Raw genomic sequence first — 15,860 nt, 5'->3', positions numbered from 1 at the left:
TGGACTGGATTGGACTCTATTTTAGAGGCTGATCACACCTGTCTAGTCCCGCATGCCCACTCGAGACAACTGAAAATCGTTCCCTGCCGAGACAGAAGTTCCCGCCAAGGAATGAGATGACTGGTCAGAGAGCAAAAATAGGCTTTGCCTCTATGCAGACAGGCAACAGGTACCTATCCGTTCTGCCAGCGACACGCAAGCTGCAGGTGGCGTTATTAGGCTGCCAGTTTTTACTGAGCAGATGAATAACAAGTATGTGGTACAGAGTAGTAGTTCAAAACGAACAAGGTTGTAAGGGTAGCCTGCCAACCTGCCCAGGGTTCTCTGCTAGGGCCAGGAGCAAGGAAGCCCGCCTGCGCCACGGCCGCCGCATCATCCCAACGAGAGGCTGTGACGAGCATCGGCTCGCGAATGCAACTCTGGTAGCACAGCCCCCGAAACAGTTTCGCTTGTTGATGATGCCGTTTTTTTCTTCGACTTTGGAACCTCCGGAGCCGCTCATTTTCTCTCTCTCTTCCCTGCTTCTTCTTACTCTGTCTTTACCTACTGCTTTGCCGCAAACGTCTTTTGACAGCCACTTACTTGTCGCACATCTCAAGCCCGTCACTCTTGAGCTGACAGAGGACTCTCGCGTTGTGAATTCAGGCACATCGATTTCTGCGCCGAGGAAATTATTTCACAAAAATGAATTCCGTGTATATACAAACATTATCCATGAATCCTCATTCAACCATCTCGACAAGTGCAAGTTGACGTCATAGCACAGCCACTCCCAGTGCTCCGTACAGCCCGTCCCATTGATAGATATCTCGGTGCCTGGTACGAGGAGCGGCCCTGGTCCAACAACGGTAACCACGACGCAAAAAGATCATCTTCATCGAAATCTGGCAGCCTGGAGCGGGTCTCCCCACACAAAGTCCGTGGCATCAAGGGCCAATGCATTGCTCTTCCTCTCAAACCCGGGTATACTAGATTCAGACCGGCTGCTCTGCTGTCTATCTCGCACGCGCCTCTCACAGATAATTCTTCTTCTTCGCCGTCCGCGTATACTGCGACAGATGCCACTCCACATCGCCATCTTTATTCTCCAACGTGCCTGCGCGAATCTCGAAAGGTCGCATCGTCATCCGGGGACCAACCTCTGCCAGCTCCACGCTGTCGAACCCAGTCCGCACAAACACGTGGTGTCGTACCTCGATACTGTCGTCAATGTTCTTAAACGTCACGACGCGGCTGCCCATTTTATTTCTGCTCGTAATCGCTTCCCGCGGCGGGAACATATGCTTTAGTACCTTGACAATGCGCTTGCCCAGCGGCGTCGTGAACCCATCAAAGATAAGATGGGGGTAGGACTCGCTGACGGTGCCGCGTACGCTGCCCGGGATATCGTGTCGCAAAACGACGTTGTGGAGGGAAAAGGACACCGTCGGCCCGTGAGGCATGTGTGACAGCGTCATGGCCGTGGGCGTGCCTCTGTGCTCGTGCAGTAAAATCACATCCGACAGCCCAGACGACTTGGCGGAGCGTACCAGCTCGGGCAGGATCAGGTTACCACGGTTCAAGCGAATCGCGGTTGGCAGCAAAAGTCGAATCTCTTTGGCAAAGGCGCCCAGTCTAGCCGACGGGTCGCGCGAGGTCGTTACGAGGATGCGCGGGTCGACAATGCCTGACAGCTGGGCGTACTCGTCGTCCAGGTCCAGCTCCTCGGCCGTCGTCTTCTCGGCCGACTCGTCGTACTGGTAGTTTTTGCGCAGGGATTTATCGTTTGCAATGGTGGGATCCAGAGGCTGGCCTGACGCAAGCGACGACCTCATCTTGGCTCTTTTTTCGCTAATTTCGGCATCGCGTAGTAGCATGGCACGACGGTAGAGATAATCTCTCCGTTGCCTGGCTTGCTTGCGCTGCGCAACCACGAATTAGAAGACTGCGTAGGAGAGATTTCACACATAAAAATCACAAACACTTACGATCATCATCTTGAAAGATTTTGCTGGCTTCTATGCCTTGATCATTCAATCTGCTGTAAAAACGAGCTGCCAGAAAAAGCAGGCTGAGACCAAAAACTTTGGACTTGTCGGCGCTATCGATAGCGCTCCCGCTTATCACGTGTACGCAAATTGTCCCACCAAAGTAGCCTTGGACGAACCAAGGCGAGATGCCGGATTGCGCATCTGCAGGGCTTCTGTGACTCTTGCTCACCGGGGAAAAAAAAAACACCAAGCCTGTTTGCCTTTCTCGCGGCTTGTCCGAAACTTCTCTGCCCGCCCGAGTGCCGCGCCAATCTGCGCAAGCCACACTTCGCCCTCCATCCTATTTCCGCCGCCACCTTGCCCGCGATGATGTGAATCGCTCCCGCAAACGATTTCTACAGTCTTCTTCCTCAATTCCGATCCAAGCACCACCCTGCGTGCAACCAGAGCTCCTCTGGTAATAATTGGTATTTTGTGAGTCTCCAGCTGTACCTCTGCTTATTGATTTTTTTTTTCTCTTCGATTTTGTCTCTTACTGGCGTGGCGGGCTATATTAACTTTGCCAGTGAAAGAAAACTACGCCGGCCAACCCGCCAACCGTGACTACAAACACCATGGAGGGAGCCTTCACCCATGTCGGCAATCACCTCATTTCCGACTCGGCGGCAGCAATCAACGCTGGAAACGACGATCTTTCCACCCTCGACCCCGAAGAGCGCCTTCTCTACGGCAAGCTGGGCGACCATGGTGGCCGTCGACGCGCCGATGATGATGACAACCAGACTGAAGTCTTTGAGGACGACAACGACAGCCTGGGTAGTGTTCCAGTCGACGAAATGGTAGGACTGAACCTCAAAAACACCGAGGAGGAGAAAGAGCTCCCCGCGTACGCATGCGCGTAAGTAATTCTTCGAGGGCCTCCAAACGCGTTGGTCCGGACTAACATGCCTTGTCATAGATACTGCGGTATTCACGCTCCTGCGTCCGTCGTCAAGTGTCTTATCTGCAACAAATGGTTTTGCAGCGCCCGCGGCAACAGCACGTCTTCGCACATCATCAACCATCTCGTTCGAGCTCGCCACAAGGAAGTCCAGCTTCACCCCGAATCCGCCCTCGGCGATACTATTCTCGAATGCTATAGCTGCGGTACCAAAAACTCATTCCTGCTCGGTTTTATTCCCGCCAAGTCCGACTCTGTCGTTGTTTTGCTGTGTCGCCAGCCCTGCGCGGCGTCGGCCTCGAACAAGGATATGAACTGGGACCCCTCCCGCTGGGAGCCATTGATCAAGGAGCGCGCGTTTCTCGACTGGCTTGTCAGCGCCCCCTCCGAAGCTGAGCAGTTACGCGCCCGTCACATGTCTCCCAACACCATCGCCCGTCTCGAGGAGATGTGGAAGTTGGAGCCCAACGCCACCATTTCCGATCTAGACAAGGACCAGACTATCGACGACGATCCCAAACCCGTGATCCTAAAGTATGAGGATGCGTTTCACTACCAAAACATCTTCGGGCCGCTTGTGAAGATGGAATCCGACTACGACAAAAAGCTCAAAGAGGCGCAGTCCGAGGATAATTTGACCGTCGAATGGTCCCTAGGTCTCAACAACAAGCACCTGGCCACTTTCAATCTGCGCAAGATTGAATCCGGAGAAGTCAAGCTTGCCGTTGGTGACGAAATGCTACTTCGTTATAACGGCGAACTCAGAGAGCCTTGGCAGGGTGTCGGTTATGTCATGAAGATTCCCAACAGTCAGTCCGACGAGGTTTGTCTTGAGCTGCGTAAGACTGGCAATGACAGATCGAACCCAACCGACCTTTCCCACAACTTCTCCGCCGACTATGTCTGGAAGGCCACCTCGTATGACCGCATGCAGCTCGCCATGAAGACCTTTGCCGTCGACGACATGAGCGTCTCTGGTTTCATTTTCCACACGCTGCTTGGCCACGATGTTCATCTGCAGCCAATGAAGTCTAACCTTCCTAAGAAGTGGTCTGCACCAGGTCTGCCAGATTTGAACCAAAGTCAAGTTGACGCGATTCGATCAGTTCTCCAGAAGCCGCTCAGTCTTATCCAAGGCCCTCCCGGTACTGGTAAGACGGTGACATCTGCCACCATCATCTACCACCTGTCCAAGATGAGCGGAAACCAAGTCCTCGTTTGCGCTCCCTCCAACGTTGCCGTTGATCAGCTCTGCGAGCGCATCCACCGCACCGGCCTCAAGGTCGTCCGACTAACTGCCAAATCCCGTGAAGATGTCGAATCTTCCGTTAGTTTCCTTGCTCTTCACGAGCAGGTACGCATGTCGGAGCATAATAGTGAATTCGCCAAGTTGTCGCAACTCAAAATCGAGGCTGGCGAACTGATCAGCCAAGATGAAAAGAAGTTTAGACAGTTGACCAAGGCAGCTGAACGAGAGATTCTCACGAACGCTGACGTTGTTTGCTGTACCTGCGTTGGTGCCGGCGACCCTCGTCTGTCCAAAATCAAGTTTCGCAGCGTACTCATTGACGAATCAACTCAGTCTGCAGAGCCTGAATGTATCATTCCCCTTATGCTGGGGTGCAAACAAGTTGTTCTTGTCGGCGATCACAAGCAGCTCGGCCCGGTCATCATGAACAAGAAGGCGGCCAAGGCCGGTCTGAGCCAGTCGTTATTTGAGCGCCTCATGCAGCTTCGCCTCCAACCCATTCTCCTCAACACCCAGTATCGCATGCATCCGTGTCTGTCGGAGTTCCCCTCCAACATGTTTTACGACGGCAGCCTGCAAAATGGTGTCACGCAAGAACAACGCATCCGCAAGGATGTCGACTTTCCCTGGCCTGTCGCTGAGATGCCCATGATGTTCTGGTCCAATATCGGCAACGAAGAAATCTCTACCAGTGGCACTTCCTACCTGAACCGAACAGAAGCCTCCAACGTCGAGAAGATTGTCACACGGTTCTTCAAGGCGGGTGTCAAGCCTGCCGAGATTGGTGTCATTACACCATACGAAGGCCAGCGAAGCTACATTGTCACGACGATGCAAAACTCGGGCACGTCGAAGAAGGATTTATACAAGGGTGTCGAGGTTGCGTCCGTAGACGCCTTCCAGGGTCGTGAGAAGGACTTCATTGTGCTGTCTTGCGTGCGTTCCAACGAGAACCAAGGCATTGGTTTCCTGTCTGATCCTCGCCGTCTCAATGTCGCCCTTACACGTGCCAAGTACGGCCTTGTCATTCTTGGCAACCCCAGAGTCCTTTCCAAGCACGAGCTTTGGTACAATCTTCTGACTCACTTCCGTGACCGTCGCTGCTTCGTCGAAGGCCCCTTGAACAACTTCCAGCAGTGCCTTCTGCAATTCAGCAAGCCCCGATCGCACCGCCAGAAACCCACCAACCATCTTCCCGTTGGCGGGTACCAGACCCCGCAGAACGGACGCTTCAACGGCTCTGGCACGATGCGTGACTTTGACTCTGGCTCCATGATGTCCTACGTCCCCGACGACGTATCATCCATCCACGGCTCGACCTTTGGCGGCGCCGCGCTCAACTCGTCGTTCCCTGCTATGTTTTCCAACTTCGCCCCCGAGCACTGGCCTGGTCTGCCCGGCGTCGCTGGCCCGGGCCGCGGTGGCAAGAGCCGCGCCCGCGCGGCGGCCGAGAGCGTCACCGGTGACAGCGTCGCCAACTCGGAGACGACGGAGTCCTCGTCGAGCATTATTGGCAGTCGCGGCGTAGGCCAGGGTGGCGTCAGTCTGGGTGCCGGTCTGCAGGACGCCGTCACGGGCATGCGCGCCATCTCCTACACCCAGAGCGACCGTCTGCGACAGTACGTGGAGAGCGGCGCCCGCATTCCTCCGAACAATCGCTACGGCGGCCGTCGGTACGATGACGACGACAAGAGCGTTAGCACGGCTTTCCATAGCCAAGTCGGAGGTGGCTACGACTGAGCGAGGAGCAATTTCGGACGCATCGGACGTGCGTTTTGATTGAAAAGCAACTTTTCGGGTCAGCAGCCACTATTTGCAAAGCTCAGCCGTCTTCATGTAGACCACTACCTGTTCAGCTATAGACGTCAGTCGTAGCCACACCAGGCCAAATTCTGACAAGACCAGCCGTTGCCATGCAGAAAACACAGCAGACACGCCAGAGGTGTACATTCTGCGGTGACGAGATGTTCATTCATCTCCGCCGCTTTGTGCTCTGACGACGTACATTAGTCCTTTCAACAAGGACTGGGCCCGTCAACCCACCGTTGGTCGCCTTTTCGGCTCAACTTTTTTTCGTTGTGAAGCCATGACACTCTCCTGGCGCTCGGCGCGGTTTTCAGCGGGAAACACGCACGAAGAAATGAAACGATGAAAGGTGTACCAGTGATGGCTTGTGTTGGAGACACGGGGGCTCATGTTTGACGAGGAATAGAGGAAAGAAAGAGTATAAATATTTAGCTGGCTCGCAAGGCAGTAGCATAGGCGTAACGGTGATGCTGTTGGGGGTGGCCGTGTACCTAGATGCTTCTTGCCAGTTTTATTGACAATCAACTATCTTGCTCTTTGCTCTTTGCTCATTACCATACACGTTGGTTTCTTTTATTGGTATTCTTATACAAGTTGTAGAACGCCTGTTCCGGATTCGAGAGTGACTGCGGATCAGGCACTAACAAACCTGATTCACTGAGTCTTGGACTCGCTTCTCGGGCCAAGCAGGGCAACGTTGAGAAGAACGAGTGTAAAAGATGAATGTTGAGTAGAACAACGTGGAGAAGAGTAAGTACATGATCGCAGTCACACTTTGTTTAAACAAAAAATGGTGTACCCGCAGCTTGATGCAGGTAACTAACTATTCTGCTACAGCCGTTTTCCCTGCACACAAGTGGCAATGCATTTGCTGTTTACAGAACATATAGAGCGAAGCTGATATCCTCTGGTAGAATTTTTTTCTGCGACACTAACAAGGTCTACTTTCTTCATAGACTGTTGAATGAAGAAGCACCTGCCGCTTGTGCTATCAAGGTCCCTTCGGCCCATGTCGGCGGTTCGCATGTATCGGGCGCCAATCTTATACCATCTATATCGCACCAAGCCTACCCCGTCAAGGCCAAGCAACGAGGCAGAATAAGTAGACGTAAGAACGTCTTTACATGATTGGTTAGGATAAATAACTACGGAGATGATCGAGATTCCATCTAGTCTGGTCACGCCTCAACGTTCGTCTTCGGCTCCGAGCCGGCTTCGCCGCTTTGGTGTGCGCCCCGGGCGGACGCCCCATAAAATGACATGGGACATCTCTCTCAACCACCAACCCGCCAAACACCACAACTTTTCCTCTCCCCCTCCCAGATCCTTTATTGAGCCTCTCCCTCACTTTCTCCTCCGATGACAAGATAAGCTACTACAAACACCAGCGAAACCACCCACGAGTTGACCAGAAATGGCCGCGTTGGCGCGCGCGGCGGCGCCGTGTCCGCGGCTCTTTCTACGCTCCACGACCACGTCGTCCTCGAAGACGGCCTCTTCAACTACGACGCCGCCACCGCGCCGAAGCCGCCTCGGCCCAGTAGACGTCCGTCGCTGTCACCACGTCTCTTCCACCGGCTGCGGACAGGCCAGCACATGGCCTCTGCCGCCGCAGCAGCAGCAGCGCCGGTCGTTTTGCTGCACGTTGAGCACACGGCATGACCTCACCAAGCGGAACCACTACGACCGTCTACAAGTATCCCCAGCCGCCACCCCCAACGACATTAAAAAGTGCGTCCTTTCTTTTCCCGCAACTCCCCCCCAGTGTCACCGGGTCCTCTAACAAACCCCCCCTCTACAGATCCTTTTACCGACTCAGCAAAGCGCACCACCCCGACGCCAACCGGCACGATCCCAGCGCGGCACACACCTTCTCCCTGCTCTCCGAGTCCTACACGCTGCTCTCGGACCCCGCGCGGCGCGCGCTCTACGACCGGGACGTCATGGCGCGGCGGCTCCCGGCCGCATCCGCGCCTCCGCACGGCTCCTACCACTCCGCGACGTACCACCACCACGCGGGCGGCCGCCCCGCGTCGGGCCTGTCCCGGCGTCGGGGCACTTTTCGCGGGCCGCCGCCGTCGTTTTACCGCAACGGGGGCTGGGGCGCGCACGCGGATAAGCGACGGCAGGCGGCGGACGCTGCCTCGTCCGCCTCGGCGCCGCACTACACAAACTACGAAGGCGGTGGGGGCACTACCGCTGCTGGGGGGCACGACCCGTTTACTGCGCAGCAGGCGCCGGGCGGGCACTTCCACAGGGACGCGGACGACGTGCCGCCGCATTTTGACAAGGACGCCCACCGGCGCACGCACGAGAAGGAGGATCGCCGCAGGTGGGCTAGGCGCCGGCGCGCGCTCGACGAGGAGGGCGTCGAGTTTGAGCCCCAGGCCAGCTTGGGAGCGCACTTTGCGATTGTGCTCGGCATTTTGGGCGCGACGGTCATGGTCCCCGTGTGGTACTGGAATACGGTGAGCGGGAGGAAGAAGAAGGACTATTAGTGATTTCTCTCCGCCGCCCCGACATCGGCCATCCGACATGGCCAACGTAAATGCCAAGACTAGTTATCCAGCCGAGGAACCGGGACAATGGGCCTGGTTCTGTATAAACACGTATAAACAAGATAAATTATAAACAAGATAAATTACACATCTGAGCCGGGTGGAATGAATCGTCAAGAAAAAATCACATGCTTGATAACATCACCTGCGGGGCCAAAAAATGTAAAACATCATCCATCCAAGGACATCATTAGTTATTTTCTTGTATCAACTCTACATCTACATCCGAGATCAACCAGGGGCAAAATGCACGCATCTAGTAGGGTAGTACATAGGCTATATATAGCCTGCAGGGTCATCAAGGGCAATTAACCCTGGAAGGTGAAGCTAGCACCGAGCTGTAGAGGGGTTAGTGGCCATGTTTCGTCGCCATTTTGTGGTGTGCGTACCTTGTGGGTAGCCTGGTCGAGCTTCTGGGTGTCAAAGGAGCCGCCGAGGCCGAGGGTGACGCCCTCGCGGAGGAGAACGTTGTAGCCGACAGCGGCGATGCCGCGGTCGTTGAGCTTGACCTTGGCAAACGAGACGGGGTCGATGCGGTACTTGGAGGCGACCTCGAGGCCGACGGCGTTGCCCGTCTTGGAGTTCCAGGTGGCCTTGGCGCCGGCCTCGACCTGGGAGTTAACCTTGTGGTAGTACGAGGCAGCAAAGATGCTCAGGTTGTCCGTGGCGGTGACGGCGGCGCTGTACTGGGGCGCGGCGTAGCCGACGGCGGCCGAGTACGAAGTGATGGCAGCCTTGTTGACGTCGTAGCCGGCCGAGGCACCGGCGAGGAAGCCCTCGTGGCCGACGACGGCGTCAATGTTGGCCGTGGGGCCCTTGAGGAGGTCGAAAAAGGCGCGCCCGTGGAAGCCGGGCTGCTTGAAGAGCAGGTTGAACTTGGCGCCCTTGGCGGCGGTCGCGGGCAGGAAGTTGAAGAGACCCTCAAGCTTGAGGCCCTTGGCGAGGGTGTCGTTGACCTCGAGCTTGGTGTCGAGCACGTTGGCCGTGTTCCAGGTCTGAGTGAGGGTGAGGCCTGGCGAGCAAGGTTAGTAGGCCGATCGGATTGAGCGACGTCGTGGTGCGGCGCGTGGGGTCACGTCGGTCGAGGCTCGAGGCCTGTTGCCATCGTGCTGCGCGCCAAATTTGAAACGTCGGGTGGTGGAACCGTACCAGTGGGCTTGTCGGTGTATTTTCCCTCAATCTGGACAAGGCGGAGGAGTCAGCTTGCGCGGACGCGCGAGATGTAGGAGCGAGAAGGACTACTTACAGCAGCAGAGGTGTGCTTGTCGTGGCTGGACTTGCCGGTGACCTTGAAGGCAACGCCGTTGGGGGCGGTGTCCTTGAACTCAAAGGTGCTGGCCGAGAGGTGGTAGAAGTCCTTGTTCAGGAGCTATTCGTGGGGGAGAGATCGAGGTTAGCATTGAGCTCGTTTCGTTGCCGCGTGCCTTCAGCAATGAATTAAGCATCTCCAAGGCCAAAGATTGTCTCCTCCATTGGAGGACTGGCGCGCAAGCTAAGCGCGTGCATGGCATCGTCGTCCAGCGCAGGACAAAAAAAGCTGTCCTCAACCCAAAACTCAAACGGGTAACACCGGGACGAACCAGGCAAAGGGGGAATGCGCTGGGGGGAGGGAGAAGAAAAAAAGACGTACATCGCTGGCCGGCTTGGCAATGTCGGAAAAGGCGGGAACAGACATGATGGCTGACTTTGGGGAGGGATGTACGGGCTCGGTACGAAGAAAAAGTATTGTATTGGATGGTGATGGTGTTTGATGAGAGGGAAAGGAACAGCAAAAAAAGAGCAAATTTGGCGGTAGCCTTGGGGGACTAGTCAAGGCGTGTAAACGTTGGGGGATGGCGGATGGCAGGCCCAAAATGTATGGGGGGCTCTGAGCTCTGTTATTGGTCGGCCTCATACCCAGTAGTGCGACATCAAAGGTACATGTACCTTGGAAGTCCCCATGCGCCCAGGGAAACGGCCCCGACATCAGCCGACTGCGCCTCATGAGCGAGGCAGGCTGTCTGTTTGGCGAGCTAACTACATAGCCGGGGTGGTGTGCGAGCCCCGAGGTACCTACCAGGTACATGAGCACGTCTCGCCCAAGCCTCACCTAAAAGGGTGACACAGGTGACAGGACCCTGGACACTATTTGCTAATAGCAAAACCAAGAAACCAAAATGCAGTAAAATTGTTAAATTAGCGATTATTGCCTACGTACCATGTCACTGCCGCATCCCCCTCCTCTAATTATTATCCGTAACTACACATATGCCTCTCCACGTGGAGGAGGGGCTGTATTCACCGGCAAATGAGGGACTCCTTTGACGCGATCGGACACTACATACCGGAGACCCCCCTCCCCATTGATGCCATTCACCATTTCTGCACGATGCAATGGTGCCGACAAACGTAGGCCGCGGTTGCAAACACAACGCCGTGGCGTAGTAGTCACCACCCCGCCAACGAGTTGGGACGCCCAAAACAAAAACGGTCCTCGTGACTGAAGAACGCCTCTTCTCAGATCAAAGTCACGAGCTTATTCTGTGACTCAACAACAATGTATTCACCACGGCCAAAGGATGCATAATAATGTCATGTTCCGGGGTTCATGCTATTGCCCACCCACAATGGTTGCTATACCCCAGGCCTGACTCGGACTTCTCTCTTCAGCCGAGAGGTTCAGCCAATAACCCGTCACATTATCAATACTACAAGCACATATAGACCCTTGGTGTATCAAAAAACACAACATTCTATTTTCAACCACAACAGCAAGCTAACTAGGTCTCGTTCTACTTTTAACTTTTATTCAGTATACGAAAGCAGTCGACCCTCCTTTACCCGGGTATGAAACTCCTGTATCCGTAATCCGGTACATCTATGCCGCGTTGTCGTACTTTTGGTTGTGGGTGGCAATGGCTCTATAAATGCGTTAGCGACCAACATGTCCAGGATTGTAATTCGAAATTGTCAATACACACCGGCCACTGGGGTCAGACTGCTGGGACCAAGTCGGCGTCCAGCGCATGACGGTTGACGCACAGCGAGGCGGGAAGTGCTCGTCAAACATCAAACGGTACCAGTATCTACCCTAACGTTAGCAATTTGCGCTCTCCACCTCTCCACGAATATACATACCCCTCCTTGGTGTCGGGCACGTCTGTACCCCATTCCGCCTTGGGGTTCTTCATCATGTCGTCGGTCACGTGCAGCTCTGCTGTGTCCTTGAGTGCATCGATCCATCCGTATCCGACACCATCCGAGAACTGCTCCTTCTGTCGCCATAGGATCGACTCGGGCAGATACGGTGTGTTGTCGGGCTCGCCTGCCGTGTCAAAGGCCTTGCGCAGAATGTACTTTTCCATATGCTCCTTGTCAATCATCTTGGTAGCCGGGTCAATGTTCATTGTTGTTTCCAAAAACTAGAATCGTTAGCTTGCATAAACTCCCATGCGCGCATGAAGGCGGATCTCACCTCCTTGTCCAAAAAGGGCACGCGAGCCTCCAGACCCCAAGCAGAGGTCGACTTGTTGGCACGCAGGCAGTCAGCCAGATGCAGGTTCTTGACACGGCGCACCGTCTCCTCGTGGAACGCCTTCTTGTCGGGTGCGGCATGGAAGTACAGGTAGCCGCCGAAAATCTCGTCGCTACCCTCGCCGCTGAGAACCATCTTGACGCCCATGGCTTTGATCTTGCGCGAGAGCAGGTACATTGGGGTCGAGGCACGGATCGTCGTCACGTCAAAGGTCTCGAGGTGGTAAATGACATCCGACAGGGCGTTGAGGCCGTCCTCAATGGTAAATGTCATGACGTGGTGCTTGGTGCCGAGGAACTCGGCGACCTTGAGCGCAGCCACGTTGTCGGGCGAGCCGGGCAGACCAATCGAAAACGAGTTGAGCTGTGGAAGGTATGTGACGGTTTCCAGGTGATCCTCATCATCGATACCGACCAGGCCGTCGCCCTTGTCAGCGTCCTGCGCGGTAGCTTGGTTCTTTCCGGCTTCGATGGCGAGCTTCTTTTGACGCAACGTCTCGCGCTGGGCAATCGCGGCCACGAGGCTCGAGTCCAGACCACCAGAGAGCAGCACACCGTAGGGGACCTCGGCCATGAGACGTTTGCGGACGGCCTTTTCCAGACCATGACGGATGGCCATCAAGTCGAGGGGCGCCGAGGGTACGTTGGTGGGGTCCCACCATGTGGGCTTGAAGTATCTCGTCGTCTGGGCCGTCTTTGAGTCGTAGACGTGGCCAGGAGGGAAGGCGACAATCTTGTCGCAGACGGGGGCTAGACACTTGAGCTCCGAGGCAAAGTAGACGGCGTCGGGCTCCTTCCAGGACCAACCCTGGTAGAAAGTGGTGATGCCAATGGGGTCGCGGGCGGCAATGACGCGGTCCTGGGTCTTGTCATAGAGGACAAAGGAGAACATGCCATCGAGATGAGCGGGTGCGTCGCTATCGTAGGCCATGTACTAATAGCGCAATGCTGTTAGTGGCAGCCTTGCGCGCAGCAGGCTCACTCTGCGCTGCGGGGGTAGCTAATTCATACCAGAGGAATAATGACCTCGCAATCCGAGTGCGTCTTGAAGTGGTACGTCTCTTTGAGGTTCTTCCGGATCAGACGGTGGTTGTAGATTTCTCCGTTGACAGCGAGAACGATGGAATCGTCGGCGTTGGTCAATGGCTGGGCGCCAGACTCTGGGAGGTTTGTGAGATGGATGCCAAGGTGGGGGAGAAAATTCAGTTGGGCAACTTACCGACGCCGACAATGCTGAGACGTTCATGGCAAAGGACTAAAGGGTCAGTATTGCGGGTTTTCAGGTACTGCAGAGGTCAATTGAGCGTACTGGTGCTGTTGGAAATGACGTTGCCGCCTGCGCAGAATTGTTAGCATCGCGGTGTTTGGTATGCCAGCTGCGATTGCTGGGACTCACTCCAATCGGGGCCTCGGTGGCGGATTCTACATTGTGTCAGTGCTTCTCCAATACAAAAGGGGTGACGACGGCGAGTAAGAGAGAATTGACGTACTGTTTCGACAGGCGCAGAGCCGTCGGCTTGAATTTGTGGACGTCAGGATGACTACGGCCATGATGTTAGCAAACCGGGGAGGCTTGTGACTTGTGACAAGGCCAGCGTATGCATTGTGCGCAAGGCGATGGAGGGGTCGATGCGATTGCCCCTCCTTCACTAGCCATAACGAGCAGGTAGAGTAAGAAGGACATACCGGTAGCAAGCAAAAATGCCACACATGGTTACTGTTGGGTATACAATTTGGTTTGTAGATTGGAGGAAGGGGAGATGGAGACGCACAGCAGAGGAAAAAAAGGTTTAGAAAAGCTTCCCACCAGTGCCCGAAGGCGGCGTGGGGAACGCAGATAGTCGCGTGTGGGAGGAGGGAGGAGTCATCCAACCCAGTGAACGGAGTACCGCTGGCCGCCGCTGGTCGCTGGCTGCGCACAGTCGTTTCTGTGGCTGCATCTGACTCGGCACTGATAAGAGACTGCCCGTACACCCACTGTAGTTACCCTGCCTACATATTTCGTGTAATATTTTAACAAGTCCATCCTAAACGGCCGACTTCGGATTCCTCCACCACAACCACCACTCACCTGCAGTTTTCTGCTCTCCATTCGCTAATAGTTGATGCGGCTAAAATCTGCAATCCCGGTCCTTGCCGGTTTCTGCTTTCAAACTCAATCTGACTTTAAGCCTCGACACCACATTCTCGGCTCGGCTGGTCGCTGTCTGACACCACACCCAGAGCATCACCATCCACAACCTCTAGTACGCACCGCACCCATAGCTACGTTTCATCTCAATCATGAGGCCACAAGGGTCATACAATTCAGCACTAAATGACTACCGTTTCAACCATTCTGCTACCCTCCTCCTCACATTTATATTCCTCATGTCCTACTTGCACGTTCCATCTCATGATGCATGTATTCGTTCTTGAGCACCGTATAACGCCTGGTATTCTTGTCTGGTTTTTTTTTCCTGCTGTGATTTCAACACCCCAAAAAATGGCACGACCCCGCCTCCATGTTCACATCACCTCTCATGGTGTCGGGTTCTCGCGCACCACGCGGCGCACGCGCTTCTCGTACTCGACGCGGTCGCGCTTGAACAGGTTGTACGCCTCGGCTTGCGCCGGCGACTCGGGGTTCGGGTCGTTGAGAAGGTCCTGGATACCCAACAAGATTTGCTTGACTGTGATGGCGGGCTTCCACGCCTCCTCCTCGTTGAGAATCGACAGGCAGACGGTGCCAGAGGGGTACACGTTGGGGTGGAACAGTGGCGGGACGAATTTGCCTATCCAACTTTTGTTAGCTTTTCTCCTTCCGTTGCCTAGGGGCTGTCCAACAGCAGTCTGTGACATACACTTGGGAGGCTTTGTCGGGTACTCTACACACGCACGCAACGCATCTGGTCAGTCTCGTGACGTCGCACAACAGTATTGGGTTCAGCCTCACCGTCGGGAAAGGACATGACCAGCTTGAACATGCCGCCCTCCCAAATCGTCTTCTCCTTGCCGGGCACACCGCACTCCCAGTTCTTCAGGTCTAAAATGTTCTCCTTTGTGCGCATCGGTCGCGCGTAGAAGCCAAACGGATGGTCTTTCCGCCACTGCTTGCTGCATCGTGCTCGTGTTAGCGGCATGTGGCTGCGGCAGCAGTGCGAGCTATTGTTCTTACCGCTCCTCTTGTAATCTATTGTGACACAGCGCCATATTTTGTTGTTGCAAACGTCCGAAGCGGTCGCCGTCGCAATAAGTGGTTGCCAAAGAAAAGAACAAAACAAAGTCACAGTGTCGAGAGTAGACGTCGAGTAGGTCGGGGCGAGGTGACGAGCTCGAAAATAATGCGCACAAATGTAGAAAATGAGCGCGCAGTTCTCGGTGCCAGCGAGATTACCGTTGAATGCGGCAGATGTTGATGAGAGATGACACTGTCCAAGTCTGGAGGTCGTGACAAAGGGATTCAGGTGCAGTCACGCACCAGTGAAATGCGCTAACACTGGTACCGCTTCACTTTCGGCCGCCACCGTTTGGGGATGTGACAGGGGAGGGGTCGCACAGCCACAGGCACCAGCCTCTGCGCTGCGAGTCTGGATCATCTCAAGGGGATTGCCGCTATATTTCCCATATTTCCCCGTAACATCCAATGTATTTCCCCTGCGATACCTTTCCGTGGCCTTCTTAGGTAGGTGCCTATTAGCGGTAGGAACCTACAGGTAGGTACCTAGTACCTGTATCTAGGTATCTACTGGTGCGCCTGCCTGTGGCGTTCCAGTGCTGCCTGCTGCCTTTGGAGGAAAACTCACCATCACTATCGTTCCGTGGGGCACACTCAAACAGTGCTC

General features: G+C 55.0%; 6 protein-coding genes across 6 annotated transcripts; 2 read left to right on the top strand and 4 right to left on the bottom strand.

The window, feature by feature from the left end:
* Positions 1-1,013: 1,013 nt before the first annotated feature.
* On the bottom strand, positions 1,014-1,976 carry CCM_00513 (U3 small nucleolar ribonucleoprotein IMP4; the record flags this gene model as incomplete). The annotated part of the gene is made up of 2 exons (XM_006665673.1): positions 1,014-1,901; positions 1,968-1,976. The coding sequence occupies 2 exons, from the start codon at positions 1,974-1,976 to the stop codon at positions 1,014-1,016; spliced, it is 897 nt and encodes a 298-aa protein (XP_006665736.1).
* A 608-nt stretch (positions 1,977-2,584) lies between these two features.
* On the top strand, positions 2,585-5,899 carry CCM_00512 (nonsense transcript regulator; the record flags this gene model as incomplete). Its single annotated transcript, XM_006665672.1, has 2 exons — positions 2,585-2,868; positions 2,929-5,899. 2 exons carry the CDS (start codon positions 2,585-2,587, stop codon positions 5,897-5,899), a joined length of 3,255 nt encoding a protein of 1,084 aa, XP_006665735.1.
* Positions 5,900-6,755: 856 nt separating this feature from the next.
* On the top strand, positions 6,756-8,463 carry CCM_00511 (DnaJ domain protein; the record flags this gene model as incomplete). The annotated part of the gene is made up of 3 exons (XM_006665671.1): positions 6,756-6,780; positions 7,378-7,696; positions 7,767-8,463. The coding sequence occupies 3 exons, from the start codon at positions 6,756-6,758 to the stop codon at positions 8,461-8,463; spliced, it is 1,041 nt and encodes a 346-aa protein (XP_006665734.1).
* A 368-nt stretch (positions 8,464-8,831) lies between these two features.
* CCM_00510 (outer mitochondrial membrane protein porin) lies at positions 8,832-10,882 on the bottom strand (the record flags this gene model as incomplete). Its single annotated transcript, XM_006665670.1, has 9 exons — positions 8,832-8,861; positions 8,913-9,535; positions 9,673-9,703; positions 9,770-9,892; positions 9,967-10,077; positions 10,154-10,203; positions 10,580-10,640; positions 10,721-10,727; positions 10,767-10,882. The coding sequence occupies 9 exons, from the start codon at positions 10,880-10,882 to the stop codon at positions 8,832-8,834; spliced, it is 1,152 nt and encodes a 383-aa protein (XP_006665733.1).
* Positions 10,883-11,380: 498 nt separating this feature from the next.
* On the bottom strand, positions 11,381-13,748 carry CCM_00509 (asparagine synthetase; the record flags this gene model as incomplete). The annotated part of the gene is made up of 10 exons (XM_006665669.1): positions 11,381-11,423; positions 11,484-11,588; positions 11,641-11,924; positions 11,978-12,970; positions 13,048-13,196; positions 13,256-13,291; positions 13,346-13,372; positions 13,433-13,525; positions 13,601-13,680; positions 13,723-13,748. 10 exons carry the CDS (start codon positions 13,746-13,748, stop codon positions 11,381-11,383), a joined length of 1,836 nt encoding a protein of 611 aa, XP_006665732.1.
* An 808-nt stretch (positions 13,749-14,556) lies between these two features.
* Positions 14,557-15,228, bottom strand: CCM_00508 (ubiquitin-conjugating enzyme E2-18 kDa; the record flags this gene model as incomplete). The annotated part of the gene is made up of 3 exons (XM_006665668.1): positions 14,557-14,853; positions 14,916-15,132; positions 15,194-15,228. The coding sequence occupies 3 exons, from the start codon at positions 15,226-15,228 to the stop codon at positions 14,557-14,559; spliced, it is 549 nt and encodes a 182-aa protein (XP_006665731.1).
* Positions 15,229-15,860: the final 632 nt, after the last annotated feature.

Source organism: Cordyceps militaris (genome assembly GCF_000225605.1).
Source record: "Cordyceps militaris CM01 unplaced genomic scaffold CCM_S00001, whole genome shotgun sequence".
In the NCBI taxonomy this organism is placed as follows: domain Eukaryota; kingdom Fungi; phylum Ascomycota; class Sordariomycetes; order Hypocreales; family Cordycipitaceae; genus Cordyceps; species Cordyceps militaris.
Note: the sequence above shows the minus strand (reverse complement) of the source record. Positions and strands in the feature narration are given on the sequence as shown.